Source organism: Periplaneta americana, chromosome 2, assembly GCF_040183065.1.
Source record: "Periplaneta americana isolate PAMFEO1 chromosome 2, P.americana_PAMFEO1_priV1, whole genome shotgun sequence".
In the NCBI taxonomy this organism is placed as follows: domain Eukaryota; kingdom Metazoa; phylum Arthropoda; class Insecta; order Blattodea; family Blattidae; genus Periplaneta; species Periplaneta americana.
Genome location: NC_091118.1, coordinates 163,438,563 through 163,457,721, shown reverse-complemented (window position 1 = coordinate 163,457,721; position 19,159 = coordinate 163,438,563). Strand labels below are relative to the sequence as shown.

General features: G+C 33.5%; 1 protein-coding gene across 2 annotated transcripts in view; it reads left to right on the top strand.

Moving 5' to 3' along the window:
* LOC138694745 (odorant receptor 85c-like) overlaps positions 1-17,437 on the top strand; it is a 49,824-nt gene extending 32,387 nt beyond the window's left edge. The window contains exons 5-7 of one of the 2 annotated variants that reach the window (XM_069818760.1): positions 4,614-4,718; positions 11,321-11,476; positions 15,672-17,437. In XM_069818760.1, the coding sequence (XP_069674861.1) occupies positions 4,614-4,718; positions 11,321-11,476; positions 15,672-15,743 (333 nt within the window). In that variant the 3' untranslated portion in view covers positions 15,744-17,437. The remainder of the gene's footprint in view (positions 1-4,613; positions 4,719-11,320; positions 11,477-15,671) is intronic. The other variant, XM_069818761.1, reaches the window with a different exon arrangement.
* Positions 17,438-19,159: the final 1,722 nt, after the last annotated feature.

Here is a 19,159-nt window from a genome sequence, read left to right as displayed (position 1 = left end):
AACCCGGGCCACCTGGTTTCGCAGCCAGACGCGCTGACCGTTACTCCACAGGTGTGGACAGTAATAATAATAATAATAATAATAATAATAATAATAATAATAATAATTCTTTATTAATACTGGCAGAGTTAAGGCCATAGGGCCTTCTCTTACACTCTACCAGGTCACAAAGTATTCAAGCAGTTAAAATTTAACAAGAAAGTTACAGAACAGAATACTAACATGTTACAAAGAGAAATAATAATAGCATAATAAAATCGACACTAAACAACATGAAAATAATACCATAATAGAAAACAAAAAGAAAGTAAAATACATTGGAATATAGCAAGAGCAACTCATTTAGCACAAATGGTTAATATGGAAAACATAAGGAAGAATATAAAAAATAGAATATAATAAAATAATAAAAAAAGAAAGAAAATTAAAAAAAATTCACAATAAAAGGCTATGATAATAAGTTCGTCAGCTGATAAAGGGAACAAGAAGGGGAAAGGAAGGAAAAGAAATATATAGCCTATTTTTTTACACAACTATCGCAGAGAAAAGGGCTTATAACTGGAAGGAATCTGAGTTGAAAAAGTGCAATTTTAATTTATTTTTGAAACTAGACAATGTCCGATAGTCTGACATGTTGTGGTAGAGAGTTCCAGAGATGAGCTGCAGAGACGGTGAAAGATGAAGAGTAGAAGGATGTCCTGTGTTTAGGAATGGAGAGTGTGATATGGTGTTGTGAGCGAGTATCTATTTCGTGATATGAGGAAAAATGTTGAAAACGAGAAGCTAAGTAGCTAGGGTTAGAGTTTTGAAGAACTTTGAAGAGTAAAGTGAGAGAGTGAATACTTCTTCGCTCTTTGAGACGGACCCAGGACAGCATATTTAGTGAAGGTGTGATACGGTCAGATCTACGGACGTTGCAAATAAATCGAACACATGCATTATGAACACGCTGTAGTCTGTCTGTCAATTTCATGTTGAGGTCAGTGTAGAGAATGTCACAGTAATCAAAATGAGGCATCAAGAGCGACTGCACTAAATTCTTCTTGAGAAGCAACGGAAGGAAATTTCGAATTCTTTTAAGTGCGTGAATTTTCATAAAAATTATTTTACACATGTGTGTGATTTGAGTTTTCAAACTTAAGTTATTGTCCATATAAATTCCTAGATTTTTTACTCTATCACTGTACGGGATAATAGTTTCATTCATTTTAACAGGAGATAAGTCTCCTGTGTTTAATTTACTTAAAAGTCGTTGATTTCCCATTATGATTGCCTGTGATTTCTCAGAGTTCAGTTTCAGTCCAAACTTTTTCGCCCATGAAATAATTGATTTTAGATCATTGTTTACTTCATTTCTCTAGAAATTCCCTAAAATTCCTTAAAATGTAGACTATTCAATTTATTAATTGGGATGTTGGCACTGAACATCAAGGTATGCTACACATCCATGTCAAACGTCGAGTTAATAGCTTCATAATTTTCAGATTTTTATGGTACTGGTTCTTTTGTATTACGTTCAACACATGTTTTTCCTACTGATGAATTTTTAAATATAAAGATTAAAAATGTGTAGTTCCAAACATTATGTCGACATAGCCAGGATCGAGTAAAGATATTGGACCCGAGTTAGCAAAACCTTAATTCCCAACCATACTTGCAAAGGCCGAATTCAAATGCAGCCAACGTCAATCAGGTAACTTGTCCCAACCAGGTACAGCCCAGTTACTTTATGGTGACAGCTCGTCGACGCGAGAGAGGAGGAGGTTCGACTGTGGGAGGGAGACCGACCCGAGACGGAGCGAATGGAGGGAGGGAAATACAGTCATATCAGAAATGAAGTTTCACCTTGCAGGGTCTGCATAATTTTGAGCTCCTGTCACTGTGTTCACTTCATACTCCGGAACAATAGTCACTAATAAACACTAATTTGGAAATAAAATGAGCAGCAGTGCGGAACAATAGTCACTAATAAACACTAATGTGGAAATACAATGAGCAGCAATCGAATCACTATATTTCACAGTTAATCACTAATTAACAATGAAATATACTCATGCCGAAATACCGGTAATGTTCATCAGTGCTTCACTGTTACCTTTCCCATCATCATCATCAATCATCATCATCATCATCATCATCCATGTAAATGATGGGGAGGTCTTCTTGTCTGTACTTCTTTATTTTCCTCAAATACTGCAAACTTTTGGCCCTAATGCTGTGATGCTCCACCAGAATTTAGCGATTATTTTGTGTTTTTTTTTTTCCAGTGAAATCCTAATTTCAAAATAACTTTCCTCAAAGTCGAGATACCTCCCTGAAATTCGATAGTCTTTCAATTTCAATAATATATTTTTTTAAAGTGTGGGCCGCTATTTCTGTGAAATATAGAACTCTTGCTTTGGTTCGTCTTATGACAGCTTCATTAAAGTTGTCCACAGTTGATTTTGGCGCCGATTATCAATGTCTTTACTCTTCCTTATTATTTGGCTAACACAGCTCTCAGACACAGCGGTAAACTCTGCTATAAGTTTTCCAACATTCGTTAGGTTTTTTCTTCCGACGTTATCTTCATAAAGCGCTACACGTTGCTCACGACTTCTCGCGACTGCGAATGCAGTACCCGACCTTTCAGTTTACTTCTAACAGGCAACATTTTCACAAACAGAAAATAGCAGTGAATCTAGACAATAAATACTACACACTAAACAATACAAAACAGAAGCACTACAACTATTTAAGTAACTAAATGAAATGTACGTAACAAACACACTAAATTGCAATACATAAGACAGTGGTGGTGTAGTACGTCCTTAGCGCGACTGTACGCCCACACTAACGCTCCCGAGATGTGACCGGTAACGCAGCCAGGGGAAGACTAAAAGGAACACCCCTTCGAACAAACAGTGAACTCGCCCAAACCACTGCGTCGCCAGGCCAGAGCTGTCACCATAAAGTAACTGGCCTGTATTTAACTCGGACATGCTCGTTTCACGGTCTGACATACTAACAGTTACTCCACAAGCGGTGGACAATATTTGGTATTAGAAAGTCTTGATTTTACATTTCAAACACATTAGAAATCTTTCAAAATTTATACTTGAGAGCACATAAGTGCAAAATAATAACTTGTGTTGGTACAGTATACTATCAACAACTCACATGTTGTGTTTGAATGTAAAATTATAATTGGAATGAGTATATGTTGCCTGTCTAATAACAAAACATTTGTGATAAACAGACAATGTGTTAATTTATATTTAATAGTAACATTAACGTTTTAATGTAATATTACTTTACATGATGTTATCTACTAATTTAATAACCCTAATAAATTCAAAGATAAATAATATTTCATGCAGTTAAAGACAGATTTCTGAAAAATTGAAATTTTTTATTAAAATACTTCCTCTTTTACCATCCAGAATTTTTTATATTTATTATGTTGCAATTTACACGCCGTATAATACATCCCATTTTCACAGATAATCTGAAGAAAACTGTATGTGTATTTGCCGTGTAACCGTTTCCCAGTTTAATTCTATTACTCAATCACAATTTTAATTTGTATAATTTATTAAGAATGTACGAGCTGATGATATGACAAAAGGAGGGGCGCTATGAAGTTAGTACTTACGGAAAACTGAACTTCATGAATAAAATAATATATAAATGAAATATCTTCGATTTTTAGAACGCGTATTCCAGAAGCTAACTTCCCGCCTCGTATTCAATTTTCGTATTCTCATTATTTTATCCTCTTTCACATTTCCATTAAGCCTATTTTCATATACGGCCCGCTCTTACTATACTATTTTTTGTTTCCTTTTTTTACGATTTCTTATTTTTCTGCTTTTTCCCTCATTCTGACTTTTAATATTTTCTTCGTACTTTCTTAGATTTTAGCTATGTTTCCCTCCCCCCAATTGCCCAGGTACAGTGATAATCGTAGAAGTGTCCTTATATTATATCGTCGTGTCAAAACCTGTGGAGGAACGGTTAGCGCGTCTAGCCGCGAAACCAGGGTTCGATTCCCGGTCGGGGCAAGTTACCTGGTTGAGGTTTTTTTCCGGGGTTTTCCCACAACCCAATTTGAGCAAATGCTGGGTAACTTTCGGTGTTGAACCCCGGACTCATTCCACCGGCATTATCACCTTCATCTCATTCAGACGTTAAAAAACGTAAGATGTTGCTAAAGCGTCGTAAAATAATCTACTAAATATATATATATATATATATATCGTCGTTGTTCCTGCAATAACTCCTATGTAACATATTTATCGATTTTCAGATTTTTACTCTATTAAATAACTTAAATAGTGATTAAGCAAATAATAAAATCTCCTATATGTAATTATTTTGCTTTGTTTCGAAAATTTAAGAATTTTCAGTCTCCTATGTACGGCTGCCATAGGATGAATAAATGTGTCTTTTCTTCCTACTCAAACATTTTATATTTTGCACATAGGAGTTATTGCAGGAACAACGACGATATTGAAGTTACTAATGTGTTTTCTCTTACAAAAGAATCTCATTAAACGCGAAAAATTATCACTTTGTACGTCAAAAATAAACGTCGGTAAATCATAATATATCTATTTCATTTTCATTTTCAGAGCTGGGGAGATTACACTGATATGTCACAAGCTGTCCTGACATACTGCTTGTATCTCGGTCTCTTATTCTGTTACTGCAGAATAGGAACGATTACATCCGAAAAGGTAAGAACTATTTGCAACATGTACCAAGATACGCAAGAGAAAATTCAATTCTTTGTCATATTTTTAAAAATATATGGTCTCTGTAAACAAACTAGAATGCTTCCATAAAACAATAGAAACATCTTACATTTTTTCTTCGCATATTGATAGTCACATGTTTGTTGTCCACCATACTAAACTAATTTTCTTCGTTAATAAGTTTAAGAAAACTTATCGATCTTAGGAATATTGAGAAAGATTTAGACTTCCCACGTTCGCTTACTTCTTAATTATAAATAATATACATTGCAAAATGACATAATCATCATCGCTATCATCATAAACGTCATCACGGTCATCATCATAATCATCACCATCACCAAAGTCAACTTGATCATCATCATAGTCTTCATGATCATCGACATCATGATCATGTAATGATCATAGTCATTTTGATCCTCCTCATATTCATCAGTCATCATCATCATAGTTATCATGATTATCATATCGTCATAGCCATTACACTCATCATCATGTCATTGTCATCAGTCACCACGATCATCGTCATAGTCATCATCATAATCATCAACGTCCTTTCCAGTTTCAGGCCTAGTAGCCTGTTATGGTCTCCCGCCACCTTTTCGATGTTCTTACAAGCGATCTTTTTCCTCTGTGGATTGAGATATCCCGATCCTGTCCCATTTGTTAATATTCTGTACCAAATTTATCATAAATAGATTAATGTAGTCTTTCAAAATGCCTTAATTGTTTTTCCGGTCTAATGCTATGTAGCTTGCCGTTATTCTGAGAAATTTGTCTGGATTAAAGTGAGTCGTTATGCATTCTATTTTTTATTTGATCACTAGACGTACCCGTGCGCTCCGCTGCACCCGTTAGAAATAAATATAAAGTAATTTCATAATTAAAATAGGACATTTGATCCAGGGTGCATTCATGTTTGATAGAAGGATAAATCGTTTAATATGTTACTTAATTTAAATTGAATCCAAATAATTAAAATGCGATCATTTTGGTCCAGAGACCACTCATTGGTGCAATGGCAATTCCTTTAACATGTTTCTAATTTTTATTACATGCAACCATAGTTTAATGAACATTGACATCATTTAGATTTAATGTGTATACTTTATTTTACTTGTTATAGGTTTCCATTGAATTATGGTAATAACTTAATTTTAACCCTTGTTTTCTACCTATTCAGTAAATGGCGCTTGGGCTACAATGGTTCTGAACCCTTCAAATAACTTAAATTATATTATATAATATTACACATTATATTATATTATATTATATTATATTATATTATATTATATTATATTATATTATATTATATTATATTATATTATATTATATTATATTATATCATATCATATATCATATCATATCCATATCATATCCATATCATGTATCATATCATATCATATATCATATCATATCATATCATATCATATCATATCATATCATATCATATCATATCATATCATATCATATCATATCATATATCATATCATATCATATATCATATCATATCATATATCATATCATATCATATCATATCATATCATATATCATATATCATATATCATATCATATCATATCATATCATATCATATCATATCATATCATATCAAATCATATCAGAAGTTACTCTAATAACAGAATAGCATTATGTCCATCTAGAGAAACTACACTTTCCAATGGTGAAATAATAATTAATTATACAAATCGGTTAATTTAGCTTCCGATATTACTTCATACAAACACAGAAACATTCTCTGTAGGCTATCTTTCATAGCTTTCGATTGTTGCTATCCAAGGCCCCTTATAGACGAAGTCATTTGTTTTTTATTTCATTATACGGCCTTAGATGGCAGTTATTTTAATTTTAAAACTCATTTATCTAATTAAATATCAGTCCTATCAAAATTTTTCAGAGAACAAAACTTATCGAAAATTATTTTTATTTAAAATTAAAATTATTTTGTTATGTAACATTTTTCACAAAAATCATTAATAAGCGAGATATTTCGATTTATTTAATTCCGGCCCCCTTATAAACCCCTTTTTAAATAATGTATTTTGAATGCCATATAGCCTAAAATCTAAGTTACAACGAACATAATTTATATTCCAATTTTCATCGAAATCCGTTCATCCATTATCGCGTGAAAAGGTAACAAACATACAGACAGACAGACATACATACAAACAAACATTTCAAAAAAGCGATTTTCGGTTTCAGGGTGGTTAATTATATATGTTCGGACCAATTATTTTTGGAAAATCGAATATTACCAGAAACATTTCGGCTACAGATTTATTATTAGTATAGATTCTTGATTATTACGCATGAGTACCCGTCCATATATTATTTTGTAAGATTTCATTTTTGTATATTTGATCATTCTTGATTATTACACATGAGTACCCGTCCATATATTATTTTGTAAGATTTCATTTTTGTATATTTGATCATTCTTGATTATTACACATGAGTACCCGTCCATATACTATTTTGTAAGATTTCATTTTTGTATATTTGATCATTCTTGATTATTACACATGAGCACCCGTCCATATATTATTTTGTAAGATTTCATTTTTGTATGCCTACAGACTTTCAGAAATAAAGTTCTGTCGATTATTCGTAGTGTTCTCACGTAAGTTTCAATTTTAACCTGAATTATGTTATATTCAGTCTAGGCTTACACGTCCGGCGTCAATAGGAGAAAAGATTTTCGTGTTATCAGGCCGTGGTCTGTTGGTTGTGTGACCAAACGTTTCGTTCACTGCTGCGGTGAACATCTTCAGTGGTGTAGAGTACTGGTGCGGTTGAATCGGCACGCGCAGCAGAACCTACAGTGGCTCCCATTAATATTCGGTTTGACTGTCATGTAAGATTAAAATAAATACACTAATTATTTTCAAAAAATTTAATGAAAATAAAAATTTGCACTATAATAAAAGCAAAAGTATACTCTCTGTTAAATTACATAGATTTACAACAAAATGAAGAAATCTCCTCTGTTATATAAATAAAAATGATAAACATTATTACATTATTTCTAATAGAAAATATTGCCTCATTAATATTCGGTTTGTTCAAAACAATATTTTGTTGAATACCCCGTTTGCCTCAAAACAGCCCTCAAACGCCTTGGCATGCTCCTGGATAACTTCGTAGTAAATTGGGGACTAATTTTCCTCCATTCTTCCTTTAATCTCCGTTTCAGTTCTGTCTTGGAAGTGATAGGAGTTAGTCTGATCTTGCGATTAAGTTCCTCCCACAAATTCTCAATTGGATTTAAATCCGGTGATTGTGCTGGGGTTCGGATTACCTTGGGACAGTTGTATAGAAGCCATAAACGCACTTTTTCAGCTGTGCGTTCAGGATCATTGTCCTGATAGTACTTGAAACTATTTTTAATTCCTAGACTCTCTGCACTTCGTTTTAAATTATTTCTCATAATGTCCAAATACACATGCTGATCCATCCTTTTTTTCTATAAAAACAAGTTCACCAACCCTACCTGCAGCCATACAACCCCATACCATGACGTTGCCCCCACCATGTTTCACTGTTGACATCAGATTCTTTTTTTCGAGTTCTTCATTTTTCTTACGCCACACGTACAGTTGTCCATCCGTTCTGAAGACGTTAAATTTGCTTTCATCAGCAAATATCACATCGTCTCACCAGTTCTCCTCATTATGGACATGTTCCCTTGCGAACTGAAGCCGCCTCCTTTTATTTATTTCATTTATTTAAGGTTTCCTCCTACATATTCTCCCTTTAAACCCTTCTTTCCTCAAAACTCTTCGAATTGTTTCGGCACCTACCTGCTTGCCAAACTCCTCACGAACACATTCTGCCAAGTTTCGTTGCACTTAGTCGAGGATTCTCTTTTATTTTCTTCAGGATGGAGCGTTCTTCACGTTCAGTTAACTTTTTCGGCTGCCCTTTTTGTGGTATGGACTCGATTCTGTCTTCGTTTTTGTACCTTCTTATTATATCCCCAACTGTACTCTTACTCACACGTAATATTTTGGCTATTTCTGTGTATTTTAGCCATTTTTCGTGATGATAGATCACAAGTTGTCGCTGTTCAAAAGTTGTGCTTTTTCCTTTGCGACCCATTTTACGACTTGTACTCCAACCTAGCCTGAGCTGTGCACAACGTGTAGACCGAATGATTGCACGTTCGCTACTGAACCCTACAATACTGTCAGCAGAAAACGTGCATTAGATTGGAAGCAAATAAATCAAAACCGAATATTAAAGAGGGTAAACTTTGATGTTACTTACCGATTATTTGTTATTACATCGTAAACATTAAACTTTCGATGTAAACTTTTTAACGGTATGTACAAAGTGTTTAAATGTTCTATCTGCAACGAAATGCAGGTTCACTTGAACACAGAACAAAACATCAATAGCAAAATACTGTAAAATCAATCACGAACCGAATATTAAAGGGAGCCACTGTATATCTAACTTCTTTTTGCCTGTTTCGGTTCATAGGAGGTTTCTGAAATATACGATTCAAATATCGAAGTCATTCCCAAGTGGTGTAATCGTCACCATGCTAGTCGTTAATTAGAAGTTCTTGGGCTGGAACCCAGAAGTGTGCGGTGAGTACTTGAAGTGAAAAAGATCCTTATTTTTTTATTTTATTGGGTTATTTTACGACGCTGTATCAACATCTAGGTTATTTAGCGTCTGAATGAAATTAAGATGATAATGCCGGTGAAATGAGTCCGGGGTCCAGCACCGAAAGTTACCCAGCATAGGTCCTTATTATGGTTTCCAAAGAGAGATAATTAAAATAAAGGTCAGTGGCTTGGCTTTACAGTAATTAGAATATTTTTTGTTCCTGATATTGTACTCGAAGCTAGCTAATATTTGGTTATTTATGGTGGTAACTCAATTGGCTATTTCACTGGCATACCTTAACGTGTCCTCCACTCCCTAGTCAGTACGAGGGTTGTGAGATTTCAATATTATTACTAATTAAGTATTAAGTATTAAGGTATTAAGCCTACTAATACGAATCTGACTTAGAATCATCCAAAAATAAATGTAGCCAATGTTACTATGTTTTATTATTTTACATTATTTAACGCGAAAATAAGGATGGTAAAAAGATTATTATTACTGTTATTATTATTATTATTATTATTATTATTATTAGTCATTAATATTATTATCATTATTAGTCATTATCATCATTATAATTATCGATATCACTACTATTGTTATGATTAATATCATTGTTAGGCCTATATTATGTTCACAAAAATGGAAATTATAACTAATATTTTGTCCTCGAATGGAAGATCTTACAAAGGAAAACCACATAATAAAAGGTTTGTTTACTTTGAGAAAAATTAATTCTTAAAACGGGTTTTGATTCACCTGCAAATTTAGAGAAATGAGGTATCACTTCTCAGGTATCGATTATTAACTTATCAATGAGATATTTATCAATTTTCAGGTTTTTTCTCTATTAAATAACTTAAATAGTGATACAGCAAACAATAAAATCTCCTATATGTAATTATATTTCTTTCTTTCGAAAATGTAAGAATTCACAATCCCCTATGTACGACTGCCATAGGATGAATTAATGTGTTTTTTTCCTTCAACTGAAAAATTGTATATCCTGCACATAGGAGTTAATGCAGGAACAACGACGATGTACTGCATAGATCAGAGGTCGACATTCCCTATCTCTCGAATCAATACCAATTCATTCACAATGAAAATTAAACATAACGTAAGTGTTAACTTAAAAATGTAAACGTTAAAGTAAAATGAAGAACATTCACGATGGGAACATAAACATAACAGCAAACATACTTGGTAACCATGGAAACATAACAACGACGCCATTTCCTCATATTCTGTCGTATACATCAGCGCTCCACGATTGTGTACTGTTTGCATATCACGTAAGCATAAGCATGAAAGTTTGGAGTTTGCACGGCAATATTTATGTCAATGTTTATGTGAATCAGTATGAATGATCCCATTTGATAGCCTGGCCGCAAACTTCTGTGTTTATATTACGGTTATGTTTAAATTTAATTGTGAATGGGCCTTAAGACATGGTTTCTCTCTCCTTAGCCATTACTTGTTCATTCAACGTTAAACAGTTTGAGTGTCCTTCCCTCCTACCTTCCCCTTCACTGTGTATTGCGGGCTGCATTTTATATTACGTAATCTTTGCTGACCACTGTAGAGAGATAGGTAATCCATAACAAAATAATTTGATCGTCAAAATATTATCTCTAAAAATTGGCGTACCGTCATAATCTAATAATAAAATTTCCCGATATTATCAATAGATGCACAGTGAATCCATATCGACATATTGTATAAATAGATATAACTATAACAGAGAAATTATTTAAAACCAGAACTGCGATCTTCAGCACTATTAAATCTACTCATCTTTCTCATTGTTCTGCATAATTTAAAACCCAAACCAAACTTGACTCTTACGTCTGGATACGTTTTTCTATTATTTGCCACTATTACAATATATATATATATATATATATATATATATATATATATATATATACTCGTATTTTTTCAGTACGAGAGCGTCAGAGACGCTGCCTGGGCCTCCGATTGGGTTGGGGCACCCCTTCCATATCAGCGTTGCATCCTCTTCATCATCGCTAAGTCCAACCAGGAATTCTATTTCACTGCTGGAAAGTTCGTTTCCGTCTCACATGACACTATGATGAGCGTAAGTGTCTTTGGTGTATTGTTTAGGAAAGTACTAAATTCACACATTAACCCTACATTAAACTTGCACTTCGTACAGTTGTAGTTGCTAAGATATGGTTATGGTGTGCTTTCTGTTAGTGAGATATCAATTTGACTTTTTATAACAACCTTAATTTGTTAGTAACGAAAGCTAATGTTACATTGGAAAAATATACTACAAAGATGAAAAATGGAATAGATCGAACTTACTGAAAGCGTAATTTTTTAATTCACATTTGAAACATCAACAAATGCAAAACTAATTGAGCTAACAATCTCGCTAGTTATAGCCCCATATTTCTCGGTTCTGACAATCTAAATTCATAATGCTAAAATTTCAAAAGGAACCACTTTATGAAAAATGTTGGTAATATGAAAAAAATAAATTAAATAATATATACTTTCATATGAATAAAAGATGTAACTGAGACAGGTAATATTTTCATGATACAAAATATTAAAATTCTGATGAAGTACTTGAAACACAGTCCCAAGTTGTGTTTACATAAATATGTACAATATATATGGGCTAAAATGTTATGTAATATATTTCATATGATAATTAAAGTAAAATTTGTAAAATTCTTAATAAAATACTAGCAAAATTGAATAAAATCTCGAATAACCTGGTCGACTTTCTCTAATATGACTGGACACGGAGTTTGAATGATGTTAGGGCTTCATTAAGTTGATATATTTTATCATAAATCGATATTTTGTCTTTTTTTTCCATACATAAACCATTATGACGTCAATTTAGTAACGGCAGAGTTGTGTTAGGTATCCAGTCTACTGTGTGTTATCGCACGCGAAGTAATCGCTTCTTCAGCAACGAAATTCAGGCATGCACTCTTCATCTTATCTTAGAAATGAATTAGCATTTTTAGGTAGTTATTTAAAGACGCTGTGTCAACTACTAGATTTAGCGTCGAAGCAGTTTATGCAAACATCTTGAACACTTTTCATGCCTCATAGATTTTTGTACTTGGTTATTTAACGACACTACCAACTACAGCTACTTGGTTATTTAGCGTCATTGGTGTTGGATGAAATGAGGCGAGGAACCGTCATAGATCACCCGACATTCGCCTTACGGTTGAGGGTAACCTCGGAAAAATCCAACCAGGTAATCGGGCGAAGCGGGAATCGAACCCACGACCGAGCAACTCCGGATCGGCAGGAAGCGCATTAGCCGACTGAGTTACGTCAGTGGCTGAAAAAAACATTCATTGTATACTCAGATACAAATACAATTTAAAATATTTCATTTATGTTTACTATCATACGACAAATGAAACTTACGGCTATTGGAGCAACTAACAGTTGTAACGAATGTACCTACTATTTTCAGGAATAGATTAAATATCATTGGAATATTTTCCATACGCAATGACACAACATATTTTTGAAATGATATTCACAACATAAGAACAGCACGAACGCACTTATTGTATTTATCAAATACAGTACCTTTTCAACATTGTAAAATTCATTACCTGCTTGGAAGAACGTTGTATGCAGCAATTTTAAAACTTTTGAAAAAATAGGAAAATGACTCACTGTTAAACAATGTATTACATGTAGCGTTCTTCAAGACAAGTACTCAATTCTTAAGTTTCAATACTCTTAAGATTACATTTAGATTGACTTACTTGTATGATAAATTCGTTTCGTACCAAATATTCTAATATATTGTTTATCAAGGCACTTGCATATATAGAAAATAAAATATAAACAGCTGATATAAAGTTTAAATTTTTCAATTAAGTGCGTGGCTGAGATATTTGCAATAAAAAAAGATAAAACTGCTTCATTAAAACAAATCATGAAAGCTGTGAAGACATTTATTTCCCCTCTTCGACCAACGAGAGGATCTTTAAAATCAGTTTTCAAAAAGTATGAAATTAAATTCGTGAGATATTGAAAAATGTAACATTATATTCCTGGGAATGAACTAGGATATATCTGAGGTGAGCACATCTGATATGAAGAGAATTTCCTTAAGTTTCTGAACATGAACTCAGAAGTGTTGTTTTATTTATTTTTTTTTATTTGAAAATTTCGGACGTTTTGTATTTTCTCTTAAGATTCTTAGCATTTAAATGTATCAGTTTCATTAAACAAACAAGTGTTATCTGAAAAGTCTTCAGGATGTTTACATAAACTGCTTCAACATAATTGTTTATTGAAAGTCGTTACAAATTTATTCCTTTCCGGTTGTATTTGAGGATAGAAGATTGTGTCCGAGCGCCATATAAACTCCTCATCAGCAAGAGACTGTGTCACTTTGTTAAAGTCGCTCATTCTGATTTGTGTGTAGTGCTATGCAAATATTTTGAAGAGCAAATTAGTTATGTGATTTATTCATCAGGGACGAAAAGAGTCTAAAAATTAAGTTATTGCTTTGTACAAAAAATCAGATATATAAAAGTAATACGAATCTTCAACGAACTTTAAAATAAGCAGCTACACACAGTTCTTCATTGATGTGACACATTAAATACGAGGTGTTTCAGAAATACTTTGACAAACCTTGGGGGCATGTTCCTCACAACAATACAAGAAAAAAAGGTCATACAAACATATGTCCGAAAATCCCTAGTTTTTTAGTTATTAATGAATGAACATAATGAAATATTTGTTAGATATTGTCAGCTTGGTATAGCTGACGCCAGGGTTTTTGACGCGTGTCCTTGAGTACAATGCACAGTCTGCGAGCATCTATTGATGTGTAGCTGAAAATGGTACCACCTCCTATACACGTCACTTCAGCAATCTGCCAACCACAGCTGTCAGTCTTGCTGCCCAGACTGCGGCAAAAGTAAGATACTCGCACTTAACTTTCCTGCGGTGTGTCCTTGAGTACAGTGTCCAGTCAGTGAGTTTCTGTTGCCACTGCAGCTGAGAACGGTACCTCCTCCTCAATACGCGTCACATCAACAATCTATCAATCACAAGTGCCAGCTTTATCGCCTATAAATTGCTACAAAAGTTAGAAACTCGCATTTAAGTTTCCCATTACTTATTTCACATGCCAAAATCGGTGGCGCGCCCTATAGCAAGTGTTGCAACTTTAATCAATTCAGAAACTCATAACAATGAAAGTTTACGTTCAACGCGTTTCGAGGTACAATTCAATAACTTAGATTTGTAACCGATTCATTTTGTTAGATAATAGAATGATGTTATCGATATAAGTCGATACCATGTGGGAGTATTTGAAAAGGTGTGACAGTCCATGATCCGATGAGTGCGTTTGTGTGTGTGTGTGTGTGTGTGTGTGTGTGTGCGTGCGTGCGTGCGTGCGTGCGTGCGTGTGTATGTGTGAGGAGAACATTTTCAACATTTGTTGAAGACCGCTGGGCTAACAAACCCAACACTGGAATTTACTGGATTGCGCAGGTATACGAACTCCGGGTTGAGTTAGAAATTTGCATGCAATAGTGGTATACGTCTACCGACGTTTAAAGGCTAACAATCATCATATGAAATTCTATTGTTCTTCTGCTAAAAGATATCCTTAATCCACTGAAGTAGATTTTTAAACTCGTACAATTCTTACCATATAACATTTTCATTTTAAGGCAATCTCAAAGTCAATTAATCGTTATTTATTACTCAATTGAGAGGTCAGAAGCAAAGGGGTATAAGTGCACTATAGTTACTTTTCAGAAAATGTGTTTGAAGTTATTAAGCTTCGCTACATTCAGTGAGTTCTTTTTATTTCAATTTTAATGTGTGATATTGTTAAAATATATATTCCTTTGCCACTAAAATTTTTAGATGCATTAGCATTAACTGGCTGCACTAAATATTTTTAAAGTGTCACTTGTACCCCTTTGCTCCTGAGTCCCTCCGGTTCATGGATGTCTCAAAAAGTGCAGGAACATAGAACCTTTGAGAACTTAAATCGACTCTATCACTTGGATATCTAGGGGAAAGTGGCACCTCCCTGTGTTCAATACGTTATCAAGATCTATTTTCCATGATCGAAATAGAATTGATATTGGTTCAAAATGATGAGTTCCTCTCTTCTGTATTCATAGATGATGGAATTGATATTTAAGTTTAAAAAGTTCGATGTTCCTTTAAAATTAACAAAAAGAACAAGCACCACATCGAAAATAATGAAAACCTCAAATTTTACTCTTCTTATTATTCTTTATTATTTCCAGATGATCAACCAGTCCTTCTCATTCTTCATGTTTCTACTCACAATGAAAGACAAGAGCGATGGAAAAGCTTAAATCGTACTAAGGTTTTAAAGTTATTCACAAAGTAACCATGGACATATTTAAATTAATATAAAATTACTCAAATGTTACTTTTCGATCACAAAATGAAGTTTTCAAAACTATTATGCCAAATTAAGACCATAGAAACGTGATTGTAGATCTTAATATTATACAGCACATATTCACTAATCGCACAAATGCACCAGAACAAAAGAAAATACACATCATTACATACAGAAACGGAGGATAATTACATAACAATTCACTTAACGGACATTACTACACGGTGTAAGCATTTGGAAATATGCATGAAGATATAGTCGTGATATGTGAATTTGATGATTATTGTTGTTGTGATTATTACTACTACTTCAGTATTATTTATTTAATATTACAATTATTAAGTGTAACAATTCCCTTTTTCAATATTTTGTAAGCAGAAAAATGCGGCATGTACTGTACACTATTTCTGTAAAGTGCAATTTAATATCCGATATAAAAGACGATGTTTGTTTTAAACTATTACATTTCGGTATCCATTTAGATTTTACTTTTATCGCATGACAATAATTTTTTAACAGACTTAATCGAAACTAATCATTGTACGGAAGCTATAATATTGTAATAACAGAAAAGACACTGGACGAAATTTTACTCGAAAACAAGTACACTGGCTAGCAAAACTTTTGTCCGAATACTGTACAGTTTTTCTCATTCTTAAGTTGGTATCTGTACTCACTCTAGGACAGTAGCACACTCTACTATATACAGTCACGAAGCTTGAGTTTTGAGGGTGCTAGAAACAATAGACTGTGACGGTACTATTTTGCATTGCCTGTAATGAGACGATATTAGCGATCATAGTGGTGAGTAACTATCTAATGCTTGCATATTTACTACGTATTGAGCTTCGCGACTGTATATACTAGACTGTGACAGTAGCGTAGGCGGCAGGTAGTTTCCCCGCAGGCAACAAATCATCCCTCCTCACAACAGGAAGGTTGAACCTAGCTACTTACTGTAGTAAACTCAAAGAGAGTATGTTTATTTAGTGGTCTAGTGGTAAAGGTAAATTTAATAAACACGGCATTTTATAGATCCTCCTCACACTATGGTTCTTTGCGTTATAATACGCCTATAGCTTATTTTTCTTTGGATATTATCAACAGTAATCTCACTAGACATTTTGATTTATCTAGAGAAAATCAAAACTCGAGTGGGATTTAATTGACTATTACACGATTAGAAGAAAGTATATAAAGATTAGAAGTAACGAAGTACTCCAATACAATAAAATATTAATTGACTTACGAAAATACAACTGTCTCCAAATGTATTGTTGTACCATCTCAACATTACAAATATTACGCTAGATGCATGCTAGATGGCAGTAGTGTCTTTATACAGACACTATAATGATTACTATTCAATAAATCTTAATATTAAACAATCTCTGATACGTGACTATCCATAATATTATATAGCAGAAGTTCTTTTTATCCTCTCAGAGCAGAAGCTATAACATAACCTAACTAATATACACAAGTGTTAGAAAAGTTTTAATTAACGACGATGACATAAAAAATAAACATGAATAATTTTAAAAGGAATAATTATTGAATGTACAATTTTCAAATTTGAATGTGGTTGATGGTTCAATTGATGTTATATTGGACGTGTGCGTAATATAAGTGGAACTCGTTGATTTAGGCCTACATGGTGTATTCAACTTATTTAGGATTTCCGAATGGTGCTCTTCATTTATTTGTAAATCGGATTTCAGAAGATGCATAGGTATGATCAGTGATTTTTATTAATTCTTGTTCTTGAATGCCAATGCGAGTCATATTTGAAACTGCTGTGCATCGACTGGAGTGGTTTGTAATTTTATATATATTTTTGACGTCCAGACCAGCGCAGTTTCAAATGTTGGCAAACAAAGAAACAAATGCTAGGGACGCGATAAAATTAAACAAATGCTAGGGACGCGATAAAATTTAAAAAATGCTAGGGACGCGATAAAATTAAACAAATGCTAGGGACGCGATAAAATTGTGCGATAAGCAGCCATGATTGGTTGAAATACGTCCTTTCGTACCGTTTTATTGGTCAAAAGTTGTATGACGTAATAAGAGTGTAATAGTCATGGTAATAACACTACGCTAACAAAATTACATTGATTAAAGGTGGCACTAACAATCAATAGATTGATATTCTAAAAAATCGGGTAAATAATTTTATTAAGACAAATTTTTATGAGTATGTATAAAATTTAAAACTTGAATGGCAATTATATCCCGTAGGATACAGCAGTTCAATTTATATTTTGCACATAAGAAAAGGTTTGCATATTACTCTCATGTAATAATGGAACGAAAATGTGGATGTAGCGAACTAAAAAATAAGCAAAGCATATAGAAATGGCAAATGTCTGTGCTTTCAACACCAAACATGAACGATATATTGGAACCATATCTGATACAACAAAGATGTGTAGATGGAGAATTTATTGTCCTGTTGAAAAAATATAATTCCATCAGGTTGCAACATGCGCATGCTAGGTAGCATACAGTATTTTCCAGTATGTGACTATATTCTGGGAAGTCAAATTCTTTTCAATTTTACACAGAGTTCCTTCTCATAGCCTTGAAATCCATCCCCAAACTGAGACAGAAATACGTCCATTGCATTGTGTTGATGTTACATAATTCTGGCTGGAACCTTGTGGACCCAGTAGGACGAAATACCTGAATAGGCCCATGACTGGTGTTTGAGAAAATCTTTTAATCTGAAAATATTACATTTTCTCATGGATATTCATAATATTCTTGTCAAAACGCGATGTGATCTATTCTATGTTTATGATCCAACATTGTATTTATACGTGCAGGGAAAATGAAAAATTTTCCAGGAATATTATAACATACTCAAAAGAAATAAACATGTTTTAAAATGTTCGGTGCAAAATAGACTCAATGTTTTATTTCTGTCGGTTACATATACCGTTATTGCTCTAAAAGGTTGTCTTTGGTTCGATTAGCTAGGTATATACCTGCAACTCAGAGTTCAAATACCTCCCTTCCCAGGACGACATGTGGAGTGGGGTATGTAGTATTACCAACATGATATCTCACAAAGTTCACTTCCACATTATTTCATAGGACAAAAGTTTTGCGATTCAGTGTACCAGTGGCTAACATGAAAATAATTATTGCGTTTCACTGCTATTAATACTTAAATGTAAGCACAAGTAAAATGTATGTTCTTTATACAAGGATTTTGAGTAAACGTTCTTAGTACTTCAGTCTTTTAGAGAATAACAAAATAATGTAACTTGAAATATAAATTTATCCTTTCTTAATAGGATAAACGGGGGAAAGGAATTGACCACCCTACCCCATTATCTACTGGCTTAGCTGCTTCACGAG